Source organism: Narcine bancroftii, chromosome 2, assembly GCF_036971445.1.
Source record: "Narcine bancroftii isolate sNarBan1 chromosome 2, sNarBan1.hap1, whole genome shotgun sequence".
Lineage (NCBI taxonomy): Eukaryota > Metazoa > Chordata > Chondrichthyes > Torpediniformes > Narcinidae > Narcine > Narcine bancroftii.
In genome coordinates, this window is record NC_091470.1 from 87,572,058 (window position 1) to 87,590,618 (window position 18,561).

General features: G+C 39.9%; 1 protein-coding gene across 9 annotated transcripts in view; it reads left to right on the forward strand.

Annotated features, from left to right (window-relative positions):
- The window catches only part of LOC138753865 (gephyrin), a 549,882-nt gene that overhangs the window by 494,452 nt on the left and 36,869 nt on the right, over window positions 1-18,561 (forward strand). For all 9 annotated transcript variants that reach the window (XM_069917383.1, XM_069917389.1, XM_069917386.1 and 6 more), the window contains 2 exons: window positions 12-133; window positions 17,224-17,311. In XM_069917383.1, the coding sequence (XP_069773484.1) occupies window positions 12-133; window positions 17,224-17,311 (210 nt within the window). The remainder of the gene's footprint in view (window positions 1-11; window positions 134-17,223; window positions 17,312-18,561) is intronic.

Genomic DNA, 18,561 nt, shown 5'->3' on the forward strand with positions numbered 1-18,561 from the left:
TACTCCCACAGTTGCTGAACCCTGAGGATGAACTAACACCTGGAAAAATTCGGGATAGCAATCGTTCAACCCTTCTGGCAACAATTCAGGAGCATGGATACCCCACCATCAACCTGGGAATCGTGGGAGATAAGTCAGTACTGTTGCATCTTACTGTCTTACTTGATAGATTTGTAGTTGGTGATTGCATGTTCCTGCTGCCAATATCCCAGGCTTCTGTCCCAAGCAAAAGAAATGATTTGCTTTTTCCTCATCTTTTCGAAAATTGAATAATAACACATTTGGGAATTTTTTATGTTCCAATTTGCTGTGTGAATTTGCCCCTGTTTACGTTTTGTGATCATGTGGCTGGAAGTGTGCATCTGAGTTCATCAATGCACGAGTGAGAGTTCACTGTGTGTTTGATGTCTGGAGCTGGCCACAGTGGGTGTCGTGTGCCTGTCATGAGAGATAGAAGGCTTTGAGTTTTGTGTAGGGTGCCAATCCAGGCTTTGTCCTGGATGGTTAAAACATTCTAATCATTGTTGGGCCTGGACTAATTCAAATTGGTGGAGAGCACCTTGAGATATTGTGACAAATACTTCATAATTTACCATTTATTAAAACATTGATTAAACCTGTTCATGACCTACGTGATATACCAATGATCAACTTTTCAACTGAAGGTCTGCATTTGAACTCTTAAAATGACCTTGTTGGTTATTTAAAAATAGAGTCAGCTTTTGTCAATGAGATTGGAAGTAGTCACAATGACTTGGAATTTAGATTGATGACTCGCTGAAACAATACAATGATTAGGTTTATAATTCCATTAAAACCGTGGATGGAGAGCAGTACAATTATGCATTAAATATCCACTGCAATTATAGCTACGATTTCCAGCTTCATGCATACTCATATCCTGAATACCCAGGAAATTCTTTCATCTCTGCACTGGGTCCACTTGAAGGTTCCCCTTTCGTGTACTTATTCAAAAGCTGTATTATGCTATTGAAGCATAATGCAATGATTTTTTTCATAACTTTATTCCTTATTTTCAGCTGTTTTCCCTGAACAGCCTTCTAATTTTGTGTCTTAGCCAATTTGTTTTGCTTTGAAATGGAATGTTCGGAGTTGCATTAAAATAGGCCATAGAACAGTACAGCCCAGGAACAGGCCCTTCCACCCAAGTGTCTGTTCAAATCAAACTGAAACTCTGATGCTTGCTTCTGATAGATATCTGTCCATCCCTTTCATATTCATGTTCAACTTTGTTTATTGTCATCTGACTAGACACACAACCTGATGAAACAACACTTCTCCGGAACACACACAGTGTACATACATACACAATACACTTCTCTGGACCACACACAGCGTACATACATACACAATACACTTCTCTGGACCACACACAGTGTACATACATGCACAATACACTTCTTTGGACCACACACAGTGTACATACATGCACAATACACTTCTCTGGACCACACACAGTGTACATACATGCACAATACACTTCTCTGGACCACACACAGTGTACATACATACACAATACACTTCTCCGGACCACACACAGTGTACATACATGCACAATACACTTCTCCGGACCACACACAGTGTACATATATGCACAATACACTTCTCTGGACCACACAGAGTGTACATACATACACAATACACTTCTCCGGACCACACACAGTGTACGTACATGCACAATACACTTCTCCGGACCACACACAGTGTACATACATACACAATACACTTCTGCGGACCACACACAGTGTACATACATACACAGTAGACAGCACATAATAATTACATATCTACATAAAGATAAAATTTAAAAAAAAATAATATATATATATATATATATATATATATAATTTTTTTTGGGACGATATGGTGAACAGGACACTGTTCATTAATCTCACAGCCTGCTGGAAGAAGCTATTTCTCAGCCTGGCAGTCCTGATTTTGATACTCTTGTACCTCTCTGCTGATGTTAGTGGGTCAATGATTCTGTGTGCTGGATGGAAAGGGTCCTTAATAATTCTTTGAGCCTTATTTAAGCCACACTCCCAGTGAATGTCATCAATAGAGAAAGGGAGAACCCAGTGATCTCAGCCATTTTGATAATCCTATGAATTGACCTCTTGGCCGATACTCTGCAAATACCAGACCACACAGTGATATAGCCAGACAGGACATTCTCAATTGTGCTCATGTAAAATGTTGTCAAGATTGGTCTCTTCAACCTCCTTAGGAATTGTAGGCGCTGCTGTGCCTTCCTGACTAATCAGGAGGTATTGTGGATTCACGATAGGTGGTCCTTTATATGTGCACTCTTTTTACTGCGGAACCATTGATGTGCAATGGAGAATGGGTGAAGTTCATTCTCCTGAACTCCACAATCATCTCCTATGTCTTGTCCACATTGAGACTCATCCTTCCACCAACACCTTCTGACTTCTACAGGTTATCTAATTTTGTATCCAAACGGCCTACAATGAAGGACCTTTTCAAATTCCTAACGTTCACGTAGACAACATCCACTGTCCTACCTTTATCAACCATCTTCGTCACCTTCTCAAAAAACTCAGTCAAATTGGTAAGATATGATATGCCCCTCACAAAGCCATCATGACTATCCCTATTCTAAACATGACTTTCTAAATATCTGTAAATCCCTCCTTGAATATCTATTCCCACAATCTCTCGGCCACTTTTATGAGGTTTACCGCCATATAATTTCCTGAATTACCCTTTTTATCTCTCTTTACATTTTAAATGTATTTACTTCACAGTTGAAGCTGTTTCTGACCTTTGACACCCGAGTACACCCAACGAACCCACCAACACCATACGTTTTTGGAGCCTGGAGGAAACCAATGTGGTCACAGGTAGATCTCCCCATGGTAACTCCTCATAGGTACAAACTCCTTACAGGGAGCAACGGATTCAAACTCGGTTCACTGGTGCTGTAATCATATTGTGCTAATCGCTACACTAACTGCGCCACTCATTAAGTAGAGCATGAAGTAAGATCTGATCCCTGGAGCCGCTCCTGTCCCCAGTAAACATCTTTGGCAAAGCCCCAACCTTCTCTTTACCTGCCTTGTTCAATAATTGGGATCTATCCCATCAGGCCCAGGGGGCTAATGCTAACCCTACGTGATCCTCTGAAGACCAACACCACCTCTTTCTTGATCTCACAATGTCCTGATATGTTAGGATCTTCCGTACTGTGCTCGCTAACCTTCTAGATCCCTGTCCTTGGTACGCACGAATGAAAATACTCATTTATCACCTCACCCTCTGGCGCCAGGCATAAATTCCCTTCTTTGTCTTTGAATGGTCCTAACCCCTCCTGGGGATATGTGTAAAATGCCTACTCTCCAAGGACATTTCATGGGCTCTTTTGGCCTTCCTACTTGAGCACTTTCCTGCAATCTTTATATTCCTCCAGGGCTCTGTCTGGTTGTAGCTTGCTGAACACTACATATGCCTCCCTTTTCTTTTTGATAAGCTCATGACCTTTATCCTCATCCAAGGATCTCTTCCCTCTCCATCCCTACCCTCTATTCATCCTGGAAAGCACCACTCTGATATTTGGACTTTAGTGCCATTCATGTAGTATGTTCTCCATCCAGTGTGGAATACATTGTGGTAATTTTACCATGACCTGACATTAATTTTCAATGAATCTAGGCCATTAGCATTAATGAAGAAGTGATTATTACAATACAAAGCTCTGGCAATGTCCAAAACGTCAAATTTTGTTTTGTCTTAATTGATAGCTGTGTTCATTTTTAAAATTTAGACACAGAGCACAGTAACAGGCCATTTCAGCCCACGAGCCAGTGCCACCCAATTTTCACACAATTAACCTACATTCCCCGGTATTTTTCAAATGGTGGGAGGAAACCGAAGGCCCCCAGGAAAGCCCACGCAGACATGGGGAGAACGTACAAACTCCTTACTGACATCGCGGGATTTGAACCCTGATCCCGATCTCTGGCACTTGTAACGACGTTGCGCTAACCACTAACCGCTATGCCAACTTTGCATTTCTCTGTGATTCAGTACAGAACATGTGCTCCTACTGCTACTTCAATGCTAAGTGATATTTTATGCACATTTCTGTTGCTTGAAAATCTGTCCTTCCCAGTTGTGCAATCAATCTTCAACAAATTGCAAAATGAGGAACTATATAACTTTCAGTGATTTTCTGGTTTTAGAAATCAAAGGTCTGAGTCAATTAAATGAAAAGTGAAGAAGGAAGAATTAAATTGAATATTATATTCAGATGAAGATATAAAATTATGATTTTTTTTGTCATGTACTTTGCACAATATACATATACCAAAATTCTTACTTGCTGCAACCAATCAGGTTCTTTATTTAAAAAAATCAAATGAAAATATTATGCATTATATTAAATTTAAAAATAAATATATATATTTTTTAAATACAAAAACACCTCATAAATGTCTGCAATGGATTGGAAGTCAGAACCTTCAATGGACCTGGCTTTGTTACCTTCTGCATTCCTGGGCAATTGAATTCTCAAACCAGGCTATAATGCACCCAGTCAGTATACATTCCACAGTGTACCTGCAGACATTTGACAGAGTATTCAATGACATGACAAATCTCCTCAGACTCCTTAGAAAGTATGGGTCTTGGTGTGGTTTCTTCATGGTGCTCTTGGCTCAGGAGAGGTCCTCTAAAAAATTGTTCCCCAGGAACTTGAAGCCATAAGGCAGGAAAGGGCTTGTAAGGAACAAACTTATTCGATTTTATGGCCTGTTTTCTCTCTGATTTCCTATAGAAATTCTCGTTAAATCATTTGAAGGTTGTTTCAACTTTCATAAAGGTTTCTAATTTGGTAATGAATTTTCTCTTTCAAAAAATTATTATATTTCTGAAACTCTAATTCTAATACTTGTTTATACTTCATGTTCATCAGAATATCAAGGTCTTTTTCTCCCCAAGCTTCACCTTGTCACTTTTGAACATTTTTTCATTCTTTTAATTCACTATTTTCAAATGAGCTCATGCATTATCTACTTCTTCAAATCTTTCACCTCCATTACACACTTTTTATTGATTTTAATGTGCCTTCTTTCACTCCTTCAACCTTGGTCCTATCATTTTCAGCAGTGGTCCTGGTTAAGTCCACTGATCTAAGAGACTCTCAGGATGTGTGTTTCTTACTGCAGTTTCTAAAGGCATGAAAGCAGGTGAAGGAAATGCTTTCCATTTCTGGCCTTTGAGTTGCTCAGCAACCATATATTTCTTCAGTGATGTTTTAATTAAACCTCCTGCTTTTAACAGCTTGGTATCCTTATTCTTTAGCTTCAGCAGTCAATTATTGGTTCTATATATGTCCTATTGCAACCCATACCCTGAACATTTCCACTCATCCTCACCTCCACGCGTTAACTGGTTCTTATTTTCACTTCACAGCTTTGACAACTCCTTCTCGACAGTGAACAGTCCACCCTCGACATTACATGATGCTTATCTGTTGGCTTTAATTCAAACATCTGTTTAAGGCAGTGGTTCTCAACCTTTTTCCTTTCCACTCACATACCACTTTAAGTAAACCCTATGCTATTGGGGCTCTGTGATTAGTAATGGATTGCTTAAGGTAGGAAGGGAAGGCTGAGAATCACTGCTCTTGACCCAATTGTTAATGAAATATTTTGCTTGAGAAAAATTGTCATTGGCCCATTTCCTTTGGAGTTCTGAAACCGTGCACATAACGAGTCAATGAGGGACAATTAAACCAGTGGTTTTCAAACATTTTCTTTCCACCCACATCCCACCTTAAGCAATCCCTTACTAATCACAGAGCAATTAAAAGCTGGAGGTAGTTTTGTGGTAGTTACTGGAGAGTGTTGGGGTAAAGTGCTTTTAACCAAAGAATGGTAAGATCCTGATTTCAAGAACGAAAGTTTAGTAAGACTAAAACAGAATCCAAATTTATTGTCATGAACAAGACAAGAAATTTGGTGTTTTACAGCATTCAAATAAACAACCTTACAACAATAAATTTTTAGAAATAGTGCACGAAAAGTAAGGCAGTGTCTTTGGTTCATCAAACACTCAATCCATTTGAGAAGCCTCTGGAAGAGTACTTGTGTCAAAGGCCAAAAGCTACAAGGTAGCAAAAGTCCATGAGCTTCACTTTATTCTCCAGCAATGATTGTTTGTGCTATTATTTTCAGATTCTGTTATTAAAATACTGCTGCCACATAAGAAATACCACGGATAACACCAAGGGTGACATATTTTGGACCGAGTCAGATCATGTCATATTTGATGAACTCACATTTCACCACATTGAAGTTTGTGGTCTCTCATTTCTGTCTGTACATCATGTCATTATTTTTAAAATAACTTCCTTCTGGTTTCAAATATTCAGATTTGGTCTTTATAAATTGTGCCAAGCTACGAAAACTAACTGTGATGTTATTTTTGACTATCTTGTGAACAGAATCCATTGTCATAGTCAAGTTGTTGATTACATATAGTGGAATGTCTCTACAAGTTTATTAAGTGCAACCTGACAAATCATCGTTTTGCAAAACATGCAGGCATGTAACCAGAGGTAACACACCTACCGACAAACAATTCACACGCAGGATAAATTATGTATATAAAATAAATAAATTTTACTTACTAACTATAAAATATTCTATGTTTAAAGCTGCAAATTGTTTGACTCAATGAATTTTGTGACACAAGCACTGTGTCCCATGTCTGTATTTCTGCCAAATCATAAATAATTTTGTAGGCATAACTTGGATAGGGTCACATAAAATAATTGGGAAACCTTGGACTGCACTTTGCATTTGAGATGGCAATGTGCCTCATTCTTTTAAAGTGTTCTTTGGACAGCATCTTCCAATCACTGTCTGCACAGGTAGTACAATACACAAAATTGCTGAAGAAACTCAGCAGGTGTCCCGCAGTGTCCATAGGAAGCAAAATTTTGGGCCTGGACTCTTCGTCAGGGTATGAGCAGACAGCTGTTGGCTCCTAAATAAAAAGATGTGGGGAGGGAGGAGGAAAGAAGGGGCAAGGGGAGAAACACTGGCCAACAGGCAAGAGGTCATGGGTGTATATGGGTGGGAGGTCAGGTTTAAAAAAAGCTCAGGTGTTAGGGGGACAGAGCAGCTCTGTGAATGGAGAAGGAATGGGGTGGGGAACTGGAGGAATGGAGAAAGAGGGACAGGAAAAAAAAGAGAGAGACAAGGAAGGGACCCAACGGAAACAGTAGGTTAATATCATCTGTTTGGAGAGTGCCCAGATGGAATACTTGGTACCATTCTTAGCTTTGGTTTCCACGAGGCCAGGGACAGCCATGTTGGTTTGTCAGTGGTGTGTGAAATTAAAATGGTTGGCACTGGGAGGTCCTTGCTATTTCATTTGACAGAGCGAAGATGCTCAACAAAACAATCTCCCAGTCTGCGACCACTCTCTGAGATGTAGAAGAGGCCACAAAGGGAGCAGAAGATGTAGTGGATGACCACTGCAGATTAACAAGCAAAGTGTTACTTCACTTTAAAGGACTGTTTTCAGTCCTGAATCGTGGTGAGAGAGGAGGTAAGAGCACAAGTGTAGCATTTCCTGCATCCACCGGGGTTGGTACCAAGGAGACACTCCAGCAGGAAGGGATGAGTGGATAATGAAATCATGGGGGGAGTAGTCCCTGTTGAAGGCGGAGAAGGGAAGATGTGTCCCATGGCGGAAACTGCAGAGGCCATTATGCTGGATGGTGGTAGGTGAGGACAAGGGGAACCCTGTTCTGGCCACATCGAGGGACTGAGGAGGCCACGGCTGATGTGCAGGGAACAGAGGAGATGCAGGTATGGGTCGAGATGATAGTGCAGATAAGCATCTATTCCTCCAGAAGTTTTAATCATATTTCTTGCAAATGTTACCATTTAAATCCATGGAAGACTGTACACACTGTTGATCATGTGCACGTGCCAGTCATTGTAAAAACGTTTTGGTTGGACCATTACGGCTTGAGGAACAATGTGATGGCTTAATATATCTTGGTTCCTGCCAAACAACCAGGTCTTGCTCCGAATTCAACGATACTTTTATGCTAGTTTTCTCCTTTTCTTCATAATGCTCTTTCTTTTGCATTTTTGTCTCTCTCCTTTCCTAAATCGACATTCAGTTCACCCCCAAAATTGACACTTTCTTATTCAGATTCCAGTCGGCAATCCTCACCCCTTCATTGTAATTAGTTCAGGAAATAATGCCGTTGCTATCCCAGTTAACACAGATATCCTGTCAAGGCCATTCTGCATGTTCAATAACAGCTGGCTGGAACATCCAGTGGAAAAGCTCATAAAACGTTTTGGGGCAAGTGCAGATGTCATTAATCCCATTACTCATTGACTGCAAAATGTAGACCCTTCTGTTTGAAGATTGCAGTGGAAAAATTGATTGCATTGTAAACAATTTAGAGTGTACTATTTTTAAACTTGTACTAAAGTGCAATAATATGATCCTGTTTCACACTACAATATTTAAAACGCTACTTAGGTTGGTTTTCCAGGTGAGATATCATTGCCAATATTCAATTGAACGTGTCATGAAATTCATTGTGCAACAGCCTTACAGATATAAATGACATTTAAAAAATAAGTGAATTAGTACAGAAATTGGAGAAAGTGAGATTGTGTCTGTGGTCCATTTTCCATTCAGAAATCTGATGCCAGATGCCTTGTGCTACTGGGTCCTTACCTTCAGTCACTGTATTCTGATTTACTTTAGAAAGCACCACAAGAACCCTATTACACTTTGACTCAGTGTGGCATTAATAACTTAAAATTCAGTACAGTATAAGCCACTTTGTCCTTATAAAATTCAACACTATTCTGGCTATCATACACATCCTATCGACCAAATGATTTAAAGCATGTGAGGAAGGTTGAGAATAACAACATCTCAGCTTTTGGCAAAACAGATTGATTATTCACTCATTTCCACCAATTCTTCAGCACAGTAAGGCTTTTCTGACTGCTAACAGGCTGTACAGCTTGAACTATTTCACAAACCTCTTCAACATGCACTGAAACATTCAAAAAACCCAGATGTTTTTCAGTACCTGAAAAGGGGGCCATTCCAGCGTGAGCAAGGCTACTTCAAGCATTGCCATCCAAAGGTACTATTTGCTTTCAGCTCAGCTTATCAACTGAAAATGTGCGCAGAACCATTCCCTCCTTTGATTTGGAGGAATAATGGGGGTAGGTTCTGTCTTAGATCAGCAGTTTCTATTTAGGGCTTCATTGGATAACTTTTAGAAATTCATAGAAATTACAAAAATAGGTACAGTTGGTTCTAATTAATAATGCAGACATTTTTTAATTGTATAAATTCATGTTTGACATTGAGTTCTGTAAGGACACAGTTGAATTAGGTATAAAAATGTCTCTTTTGTCAAAGGCGGGAAGCGCCAACCATTTTCAAATTTGGATTCAATATGCTTTTTTTTTTAACTTATTCATGAGCCAAGACAGTCATCTGAATTCAGAATGGAATATCTGAAGAATCATCCATAATGGTTTTCACGTTTCCTGCTCAAATGTATGTAAAAAAAAAAGCATATTAATCCGTGCAATAATGAGATAAATGATCAGATGTAGTTCAACGTGACTGGCTTGCTGGAATTATTAAAAGTGAAAAGGCATCAAGTGTTAGATCAATTATCATTAAATAATGCTCAGAATTGGACATGATCTTTCAAAAACAGATTGACATTGCTAAACTTAAGACAACAAAGGAGCTTAAGAATATGAAATTTAATGCTTGAAGGTAATTCATTGGTTTAACTATTCAGAGAGTGGGAATCTGTGGGGTTGTTGAAATTAAAACATTTCAACATAATAATTTTACCAATGCATCTGCTACGTTGTAGTTATTTTAGATTTTCTTCTTCATTGGGAGAGAATACATTCAGACACATCATGTTTTATAACTAAATCATTTTACATAAGAATATTTCATTCTGATCCATGGTGTATAACTTTACCCTTACCAAGTTAAATTCTTAAATATTTAATCCAGAATCCATAGCTTGTTTCATTAATTAGGTAATCTTAGACACTGAAATGTGTTGAGGACCTTGAATGACAGGTATGCCATATCTAGTCCTTTTTTGGTTCCGTAACAATTCTGTAATGGAGGTGGCAGATGATTCTTTGATATCTAATAAATAGTTTATTTTCCTCTTACCTGGGAAATTAGGAGAGTGGTACAACATGGAAACAAGCCTGATTTCTCAGTGCCCTCCTGTTTTAGACCCATTTTCCCCCATTAGGCCCAGACCGCTCCAATCTACATAATTATCCCAGTGCTTCTTGAAGGGACCTAATGTACCTTTCTCCAACAGTTGGTCTGGCAGTTCGTTACACTTGCCCACCAACCTATGAGTGAAGAACCGTTTCTTCATGTCCTTTCTAAATCCCACCCCCTCAACTTATTGTTATGCTCTTTCTTCTTAGATTCTCCTACTCAAGGAAGCAGATTCTCACTATTCACCTTATCTATGCCCCTCATGATTTTATAGATCTCTTCCTCTTTTAGTTTTTCCAGTCTCTCATGAAAACTCAACATCCTTAAACCTGACAACAAATTCAGAAACCTCTTTCATATCCTTTCCTACTCTATAATATCCTTCGTATTACTGGGCATACAAAATTTGCACAGTATTCCAAGAGTGGGTTTATTAACATCTTCTATAACTTCACTTGTATTCAATGCTCCGACTGAAAGGCAAACACTGCAAACAATCTCTTGTCTAAATGCCCATTTTTGACAAGCTATGTACCTGTGCCCCTTAGTCCCAATGCTCAACAATACTCTTTAGGGCTCTGCCTTTGACAGATTTAATTCCTTCCCTGGTTCAATTTATCCAAATGCAGCACCTTGCACTTCTCAGAGTTAAACTGTACCTGCCATTTCTTAGCCCAGTTCCCCATCTGATCTGGGTCCTGTTGTAAACCCAGGTAAACGTCTTCATGAGATATAAACATAAACATCCTTGACAATATCATTTATGTCCATTGCAAAAAGCAATGTGCTTGAGCCACTCCATTGGTCACGGTTTTCCAGTATGAAAAACTGCCCTCTACACCCACTCTCCAACTCCTATCACTAAGCCAATTCTTTATCCAGTTGCTTAGTTGACATCATGACCTTCCATAACAACCTACCAGATTTCACCTTACCAAACGCTTTATTTAAATAACTTTATACTTTATATAAATAACATCAACTGCCTTGCCTTCATCTACCTTCTCTGTCACCTCCTCAGACAATTCTGTCAAGCTCGTGTGATGCAATTTTCCACTCACAAATCCATGCTGGCTCTCCTTACTTCCTGCTTAATGAGGAGCAGGCACTCTCATCATTTAGTTTTGCCTTATTTTTATTTTAGATTATCTTCTGAGAATAAGCAGAACTTTTAAAAACAGTCCTTCAGAAGAATTCTAAAAAGTATTGGAATAAGAGAAACACATTTATTTTGCAATGAAGTTTGAAGCTAGCTTTTGACCAATTTGGAATTCAAAAGTGAGTGGACTAATGCTTTGTGTGATAAAGAAGAGTTAATATTACCAAAAATGGACCAAGCTTTTGCCAACAAGGTCAACATCTCAGGCCAGTGTGTTTCTGACTTCTACATGTGCCCATCTTATGTCCTCCAGGGGCAAAGCTCAGTCATATCTGCAATGAACTGGAGGTCAATTGCTGGTCCATCTTGCCTCCTGTTACTCCACTTAGAATGAACTGCATGTACAATATAAAATGTGGATAATAATAAACATCATTATTAGAACTTTGCGGAGGAGTGCTGACGTGCTGGAGATTCCATCTTTCAGTGTAAGGGTTTGAACTCTGCACAAAATGCTGAGAAAACCAAATGTCTTGTGTACTTTATTTTCCTTTGTATTTTTAATTATTTGTAATTTTATTAATGAAATTTGTTTCAGTTTTTATTCAGCTTTATTTTAATTATGTTATCCATGGTTTGTATGTCCCAAGCTATATAGAAACAATTCAAACAGTAGGCCTTGGTATCGTTGGGGCAGCATGGTTAACGTAGCGGTTAGCGCCAGGCTTGGTGACTTAGATTTGAATCTGCTCCTGTCTAGAAGGAGTTTGGACATTCTCCCTTGACTGCCTGCATTTCTTCCAGGTGCTCTGGTTTCTTTCCACCCTCCAAAGAAATATGGGGCGAGTAGGGTGTATTTGGGTAGCATGGGTTCATTGGCTGGAAGGACCTGTTACCGTACTGTCTCTCTAAATTAAAAATGAACTTAAAATACAGATTGTGAGAGAAGCAGGTCCAAGCCTCTGAACTAAAGTTTTTTTTTTCCTATCCGAAGAACAAAATATTTTTATATTACTTTCATTATCCTTTAAATCTTCACCCTTGGTGAGCTTTCCAAATTTTTGCTGAGTTTAGTTACCTTCACCAGATCTTCCAGTGATAACTTCCTCAACAAAACCTGCTCTAATCTTATCAGTGGAGATTGGTGTTGATAAATGTCATCAGGTACGTGAAGTAGACAAGGCTGTACTATTGGATGGGCAGAACGAGCTCTGCTATAAAACAGCTGAGAAATTTATTTCACCACGGGTAAACCATCCTGCCTGGATGCACTTGTATTTTTTCAGCTTTTATTAAAAATTAATTGACTTTAATTTTTTAAAAAGTTAAAATGTAATCACTTAAGAACATGTGAAAATCAAATCTCAGTTAATCTGCCCACCACTTTCTCCATTCCTTCCTTTCCATTGAAATCAATGGACATAATGTTCCTACACCAGGCACAAATTTAATGGCAGAAAATAAAGCCAACATTCAATAGACCAGGAAGCGTCTGTGGAAAGCAGAACAGTTAATGCAACCACAGATACTGCCTTTCATATCTGTGGCAATTTCTGTTTTTATTTCAGATTTCCAGCATTTGTAGTTTTTCATAATTTGAGCAGTCCATAGCATAATTCCAGGGAATCGCAAGCACTTTCCTCTCTTTCTATGAATCCGATTGAAGTATAGCACAAAACCATTAGCATTTCTCCCTGTTCAAAATTCCAATAAGGAGCATCTTCCACCAGGTGGCAGAGGACGTCAAGTTTTCATCTTTCTTTTACAGGAATAAAATACTGTAGTTCCAAAGGAGTATCTAAAACCACTAAGTTAACCTATCTTGTATTTTGTTGACACACATTTGACAAAGGGGTAGAGGTAACTGCAATCTTTACAATTCAGAGTATTTTCTGTTGTTCTGTGAAGATTCTTTGGCGTCCTTTCACTTTTTTTTTAATCACAAAACTCATTCAAGAGAAGAACTTGTAGAATGATGCATACATTTCAGTAAATTAGCAGATTGTGCTTTAAATGATTCAAGTTCAGAATTCCAAACGCGTTTCTTTGTGTCATCAACTGGTCAACTCAATATTCAATGCTCCATGGATTTCAGCCGTTTTAACTCTGCTTTTTAGAATAGTCTCAAAAATTAAACACAAAAAAGAATGCTGATTAATTTTAATTTAGACATGCAACATAGTAACAGGCCCTTCCGACCCTCAATCCCATACTGCCCAATTACACCTAATTGACCTACAGCCTCCATACGTTTTGAAGGGAGAGAAAAATCCAGAGCACCTGGAGGAATCCCACACAAACATCGGGAGAATGCACAAACTCATTACAGACAGCACGGGATTTGAACCTCATTTGCTGGCGCTCTAACAGCGTTGCACTAACTATGCCACAATCTTTAATTCAATGTATATCAAGTTTTATTCTCTTTGTGTCTGAAGTTACATCAATTAAAACTATCTAATAAACAGAATAATCTTTTAAATAACACTTGGTTGATACTTTGCAATTATCAAAGGTGAGGGGTATTTTACAAATGTCAGGCAAAGTCTCTTGTTGTCAGTTTGTTGAATTATTCTCATTTTGTCCATTTTCTCCTCTACAAACACACCAAATGGTCTCTCCCATGTACTGATAGCCACTGAGTGTTACCACCTCTTTTTACTCTAAATTCCCACCACTGATGGACCCTCCTCTATGATCTCCACATTCTTCTCAGGATGAAGGATGCATTTGATCAAAGGTGATCTTTAGGGTAGGGCTCAGTGGTTTAGACAATAGAAAGCCTGTGTCAGTACAGTTCACCAGCCTTGGAAATGTTAACAGTGTTTTCTGAACAGTCCATTTATTCTTTCTGGTAGTCCTGACGTTTGGGGATGGCAGGCCCAGTCAATACCTGAGAGAGATACAGAAGCTGGAATTAATCTATCAATTCTTTGTCTGTTCTGTAACTACCTCTCTTGGCTGCCCACTAATTTACTGCATGTCCTGCAAAATGTGACCCATTGTCTGATTGGCTCTCTTGTAAGTCACTGTCACAGCTGATCAGTTTCTGCAGTCCCTTCAGGGTAAGGTGATGGTCCATTAGGTATCGACCATAGTAAGCACTGAAATTGCTGCTGCACTGGCAGGGGACTCTCTCTCTCTCTCTCTCTCTCTCTCTCTCTCTCTCTCTCTCTCTCTCTCCTCTCTCTCTCTTACACCCACTCCCACCGCCCTTCCCCCACCCCCCCACCCCCACACACACACACACACACACACACACACACACACACACACACACACACACTCTCTCTCTCTCTCTCTCTTTGGCGAGCACTTTCCCTTTAACTTGCTGGCAAACATTACAGAGTAGCAACATGTCAGTCATAGCTACTGGCAATTGTACATCTCGTGCCCTGGCCTATCTGGTGGTACCGTGGAATCCCAAATGGTCAGGATGTGCCCACAACCCCAAAGCACAGTATTCAGGGGTATTCATTTCATTTCCCCATACCAACTGATGCACCTAGTGCACAAAAAGCATCAACAAGTAAAATAGTGATCACCATTTATTCTGAGGAGATTTGGCAGGTCATCAGATACTCTATCATAATTTTGGAAATCCATATGTCTCTAGTATACCATGGTATCACTGGAGTTTCCAACTTCACAAACCCCACCAAGGACATTCAACTTTGGTCCACCCTGTTTGTCCTTGAGAAGCACATCCATCCCAATGATACTTTTTCCAATATCTGACTCTTTAAATCCTCTGCACTTTGCTCTTTTTATTCTTTTCTACCTCTTTCTTCCATCATCCACAGAGCAAATTTTAGAGCAGGCTTCCCCAGAAAGAGGTAAACAGGAAAATATGCAGAGGCTGGAGACTAGGGGGCAGGGGGTGCAGCCCGGGCTAACAGTAAGAGGTAATGGGTGGATAGAGGTGGGAGGATAGAAGCTGAGAAGTGATGGGGAGACGGAGGAGAGCTGTGAAAGATCACTTTTTGATAGGATAAGGAAGAGAAGGGGTGGAGAGCTAGAAGAAAGGAGACAGGGGAATAGGTAAAGAGAATGACACAAGGGAGGAGTCAATAAAAATTGAAGAAGTCAATGTTATTTCTGTCTAGTTGGACACTGCAGATATAGGTGTTGTTCTTCCAATTTGTGGGTGGCCTTAATTTGGCAGTACACAAATCCATGGACAGCCATATGGCTATGGTAATGGGGCGTGGAGTTAAAACGTGACAGGACACGAGGCCGTGGACAGACGTGGCTGTGGTAATGGGGTGTGGAGTTAAAGCATGACAAGACACAAGGCCATGGACAGACGTGGCTGTGGTAATGGGGTGTGGAGTTAAAACGTGACGGGACACGAGGCTATGGACAGCCCACTTTCTTGAGAGGAGGTATGACATCAATAGATTCTTTCTAGACTTTGTCTTTGTTCACCTCACCTGGTGGGGGTACCAGCAGCAGGCACAACGACACCACCAACGTCACCGGGAACTTTTGGGGACACAATTTCTTTCTTTACTGTCCAAAGCATTTCATCCATTTTGGCTGACTACATGGTGATAAAATATTCTTACACACGTTTCCTAATGTTTGATTTCAGTTATCAAGACGGCAAGGTAAACAGTCAGTATTATTTAAACATAAATTTCTTCATTAACATATATCGAGATGACATATTGAGCAAAAGAACTCTATTACATTAATACTGTTTGAGCAGACTAATAAAGATTAGAGCAAAGTGGCTTTACCATACAAAGATTACTTCATCAAATTTATATAGCTTGTGCCAAGGAAAAGTCCAACTTACACATCAATCTTATAGCAGATAAGCCTCCAGTTCTGACAGACTATCCTTTGTTTGTCTGTCTGAGATCCCTGCATATCTCAGTCCAAGGGAGAAGCTCTCCTTCAGGAAATGCAGGATGAGGATCGTAAGGACTGAGGCTCTCCTGATGTTGAATCTAAGCTTGAGGTTTCTTTGCCATTGAGCTCTGTAAATTTGATAATGTAGTCTGCACAGTGAAACCTCTTTGGTATCATCTTTATGTGTATTTTAATTTAATTTAGACATACACCATGGTAACAGGCTATTTTGACCCAGGAGCCCATGCCATCCAATGAACCTATAACCTCCAGAATGTTTTGAATGGTGGGAGGAAACCCACGCAGACGTGGGGAGAACGTACCAACTTCTTACAGACAGCGTGGGATTCCAACCTTACAGCACGATAACAGGATGTTTTGGTCCATGACCCCATGCCGCCAAATTACACCCAATTAATCTACAACCCCGACACGTTTCGAACAGTGGGAGGAAACGGGAGCCCCTGGGGAAAGCATGGAGGAATGTACAAATTCCTGACAGACAATATGGGATTTGAACCCTGGTCCCAATCTGCTCAACAGTTGGTCTCAACGTGGATATAGCAGTAAAGAAACTTGGGTTTAAATAATACAGAATGTTTTAATTGCCGACTTGATAAATGAGGCCAATTACAAAAGAACACATGAAAGACAAAAGATACTTTCTTGCTACCTTTGGAAATGTCAGAATCTTACGGTGAAGATTAAGGATGTTGATAACAGGATAAGTTGGAGAGGAAAAGTGAGATCATAATTAAGCAGGGTACCAAATCTCTACACCTCTCAGTTCCAGATAGAACTGCTGAGGAGGGCATAGTTGGAGACATAACTCTGGTCCAACATTGACAGCATTAATTTAGTCAATACCTTAGTGGAAATGATCAGATGTTTTTAAACAGTAATTCAAGTCCACATTGTCAGAGCTTCAAGGGATTAATTTCTCTTTTGTTTTTGACTTGTAGTCCAGATGACTTGCTGAATGCTCTCAACGAAGGGATAAGTCGTGCTGATATCATCATCACCTCGGGAGGAGTATCCATGGGAGAAAAGGTAAGCAGGCTATTGTTAAACATGGCATCGGAATCAAATACACACTTGCAATTAGTGTGAAGACATTCCTGAATTCTCAGATCACAGTGGGAGTGGGAGATGCCTGCCTTCGATCTTTTCCAGCCCATAGTACGGAAAAAACAAGAAAAAGCAATGTCAGAGCTAGAAATGAAATTTGGCATGTATGTAAACATTACTTGCAACAGAATTTTTTTTAAAATTGTCATGGCTTATTGGAATCCTGTACATTCTTGAATGCGAGACTGAAATGTCAAAAACTGTGTCTGACATCTTCAAAGTCTCCTTGGGAACCATCAGACCAATATGAAAAAAAATAAACTCTCAATTTTTCACAACTGAGCTCCACAAACAGGGGCACAACAGTTGGAGTAGCGGTTCAAATCCCGCGCTGTCTGTAAGGAGTTTGTACATTCTCCTTATGTCTGCATGTGTTTTCCCCGGGGATTCCAGTTTCCTCCCACCATTTGAAATGAATCGGGGGGGTGTAGGTTAATTGGGTGGCATGGGGTTTTGTCGCCGAAATTGCCTGTCTGAATGTCTGAATTTTAAAAATTAAGCCAAAGGGATGTAACTCGATCATCTGTTTCAGTGCACCTACTGCCCACGTTTCACCACCTGATTCCCTTCATCTCTCCCCGAATGGTTCCCATTATCTCCTCTGCCTCCACTTATCACCTGCCTGACTCTCTCCCCACTTGGCCCATCTGACATTCAGTCTCTACCCATCATGCCCTGGATATTTCCTCATTCTTCCTCTTCAGTCGGGCTACCATCCCTCTCTGCTCTCAGTCTTGATAAAAGGGCCTCAAGCTGGAATATCTCCAATTGCTGCCCCCCTCCACAGCCTAGCTACAGCTCCTCCTGCTGAGTCCCTCCAGCACTGTTTTTTTTTTGGTGTCTAATTTAATTAGGTTGGCTGAAGGATAAATGTCACTACGTTGTCAAGATGATTTCATGGCCTTTAACAGAATCATGGGATATTTCTCAATAACGCCTCAGTGCTTCAATGAAGTTTCACCCTGGATGTTGTGCTTTGTCTCTGGAAAGAGCCTTTTCACTTTCTTCTGATAGAATGTCAATCGTCACACAATAATTATATTTTTATTGCTACCTAAAAGGTCTCTCCAGAGATGACAACACATAGCAACTAGTATCTCTGAATATCTGTATGGCTGATAACTTGTGGAGTCTTTAACTGGTATCTCTGAACAGGTGTGGACAGCACTAAC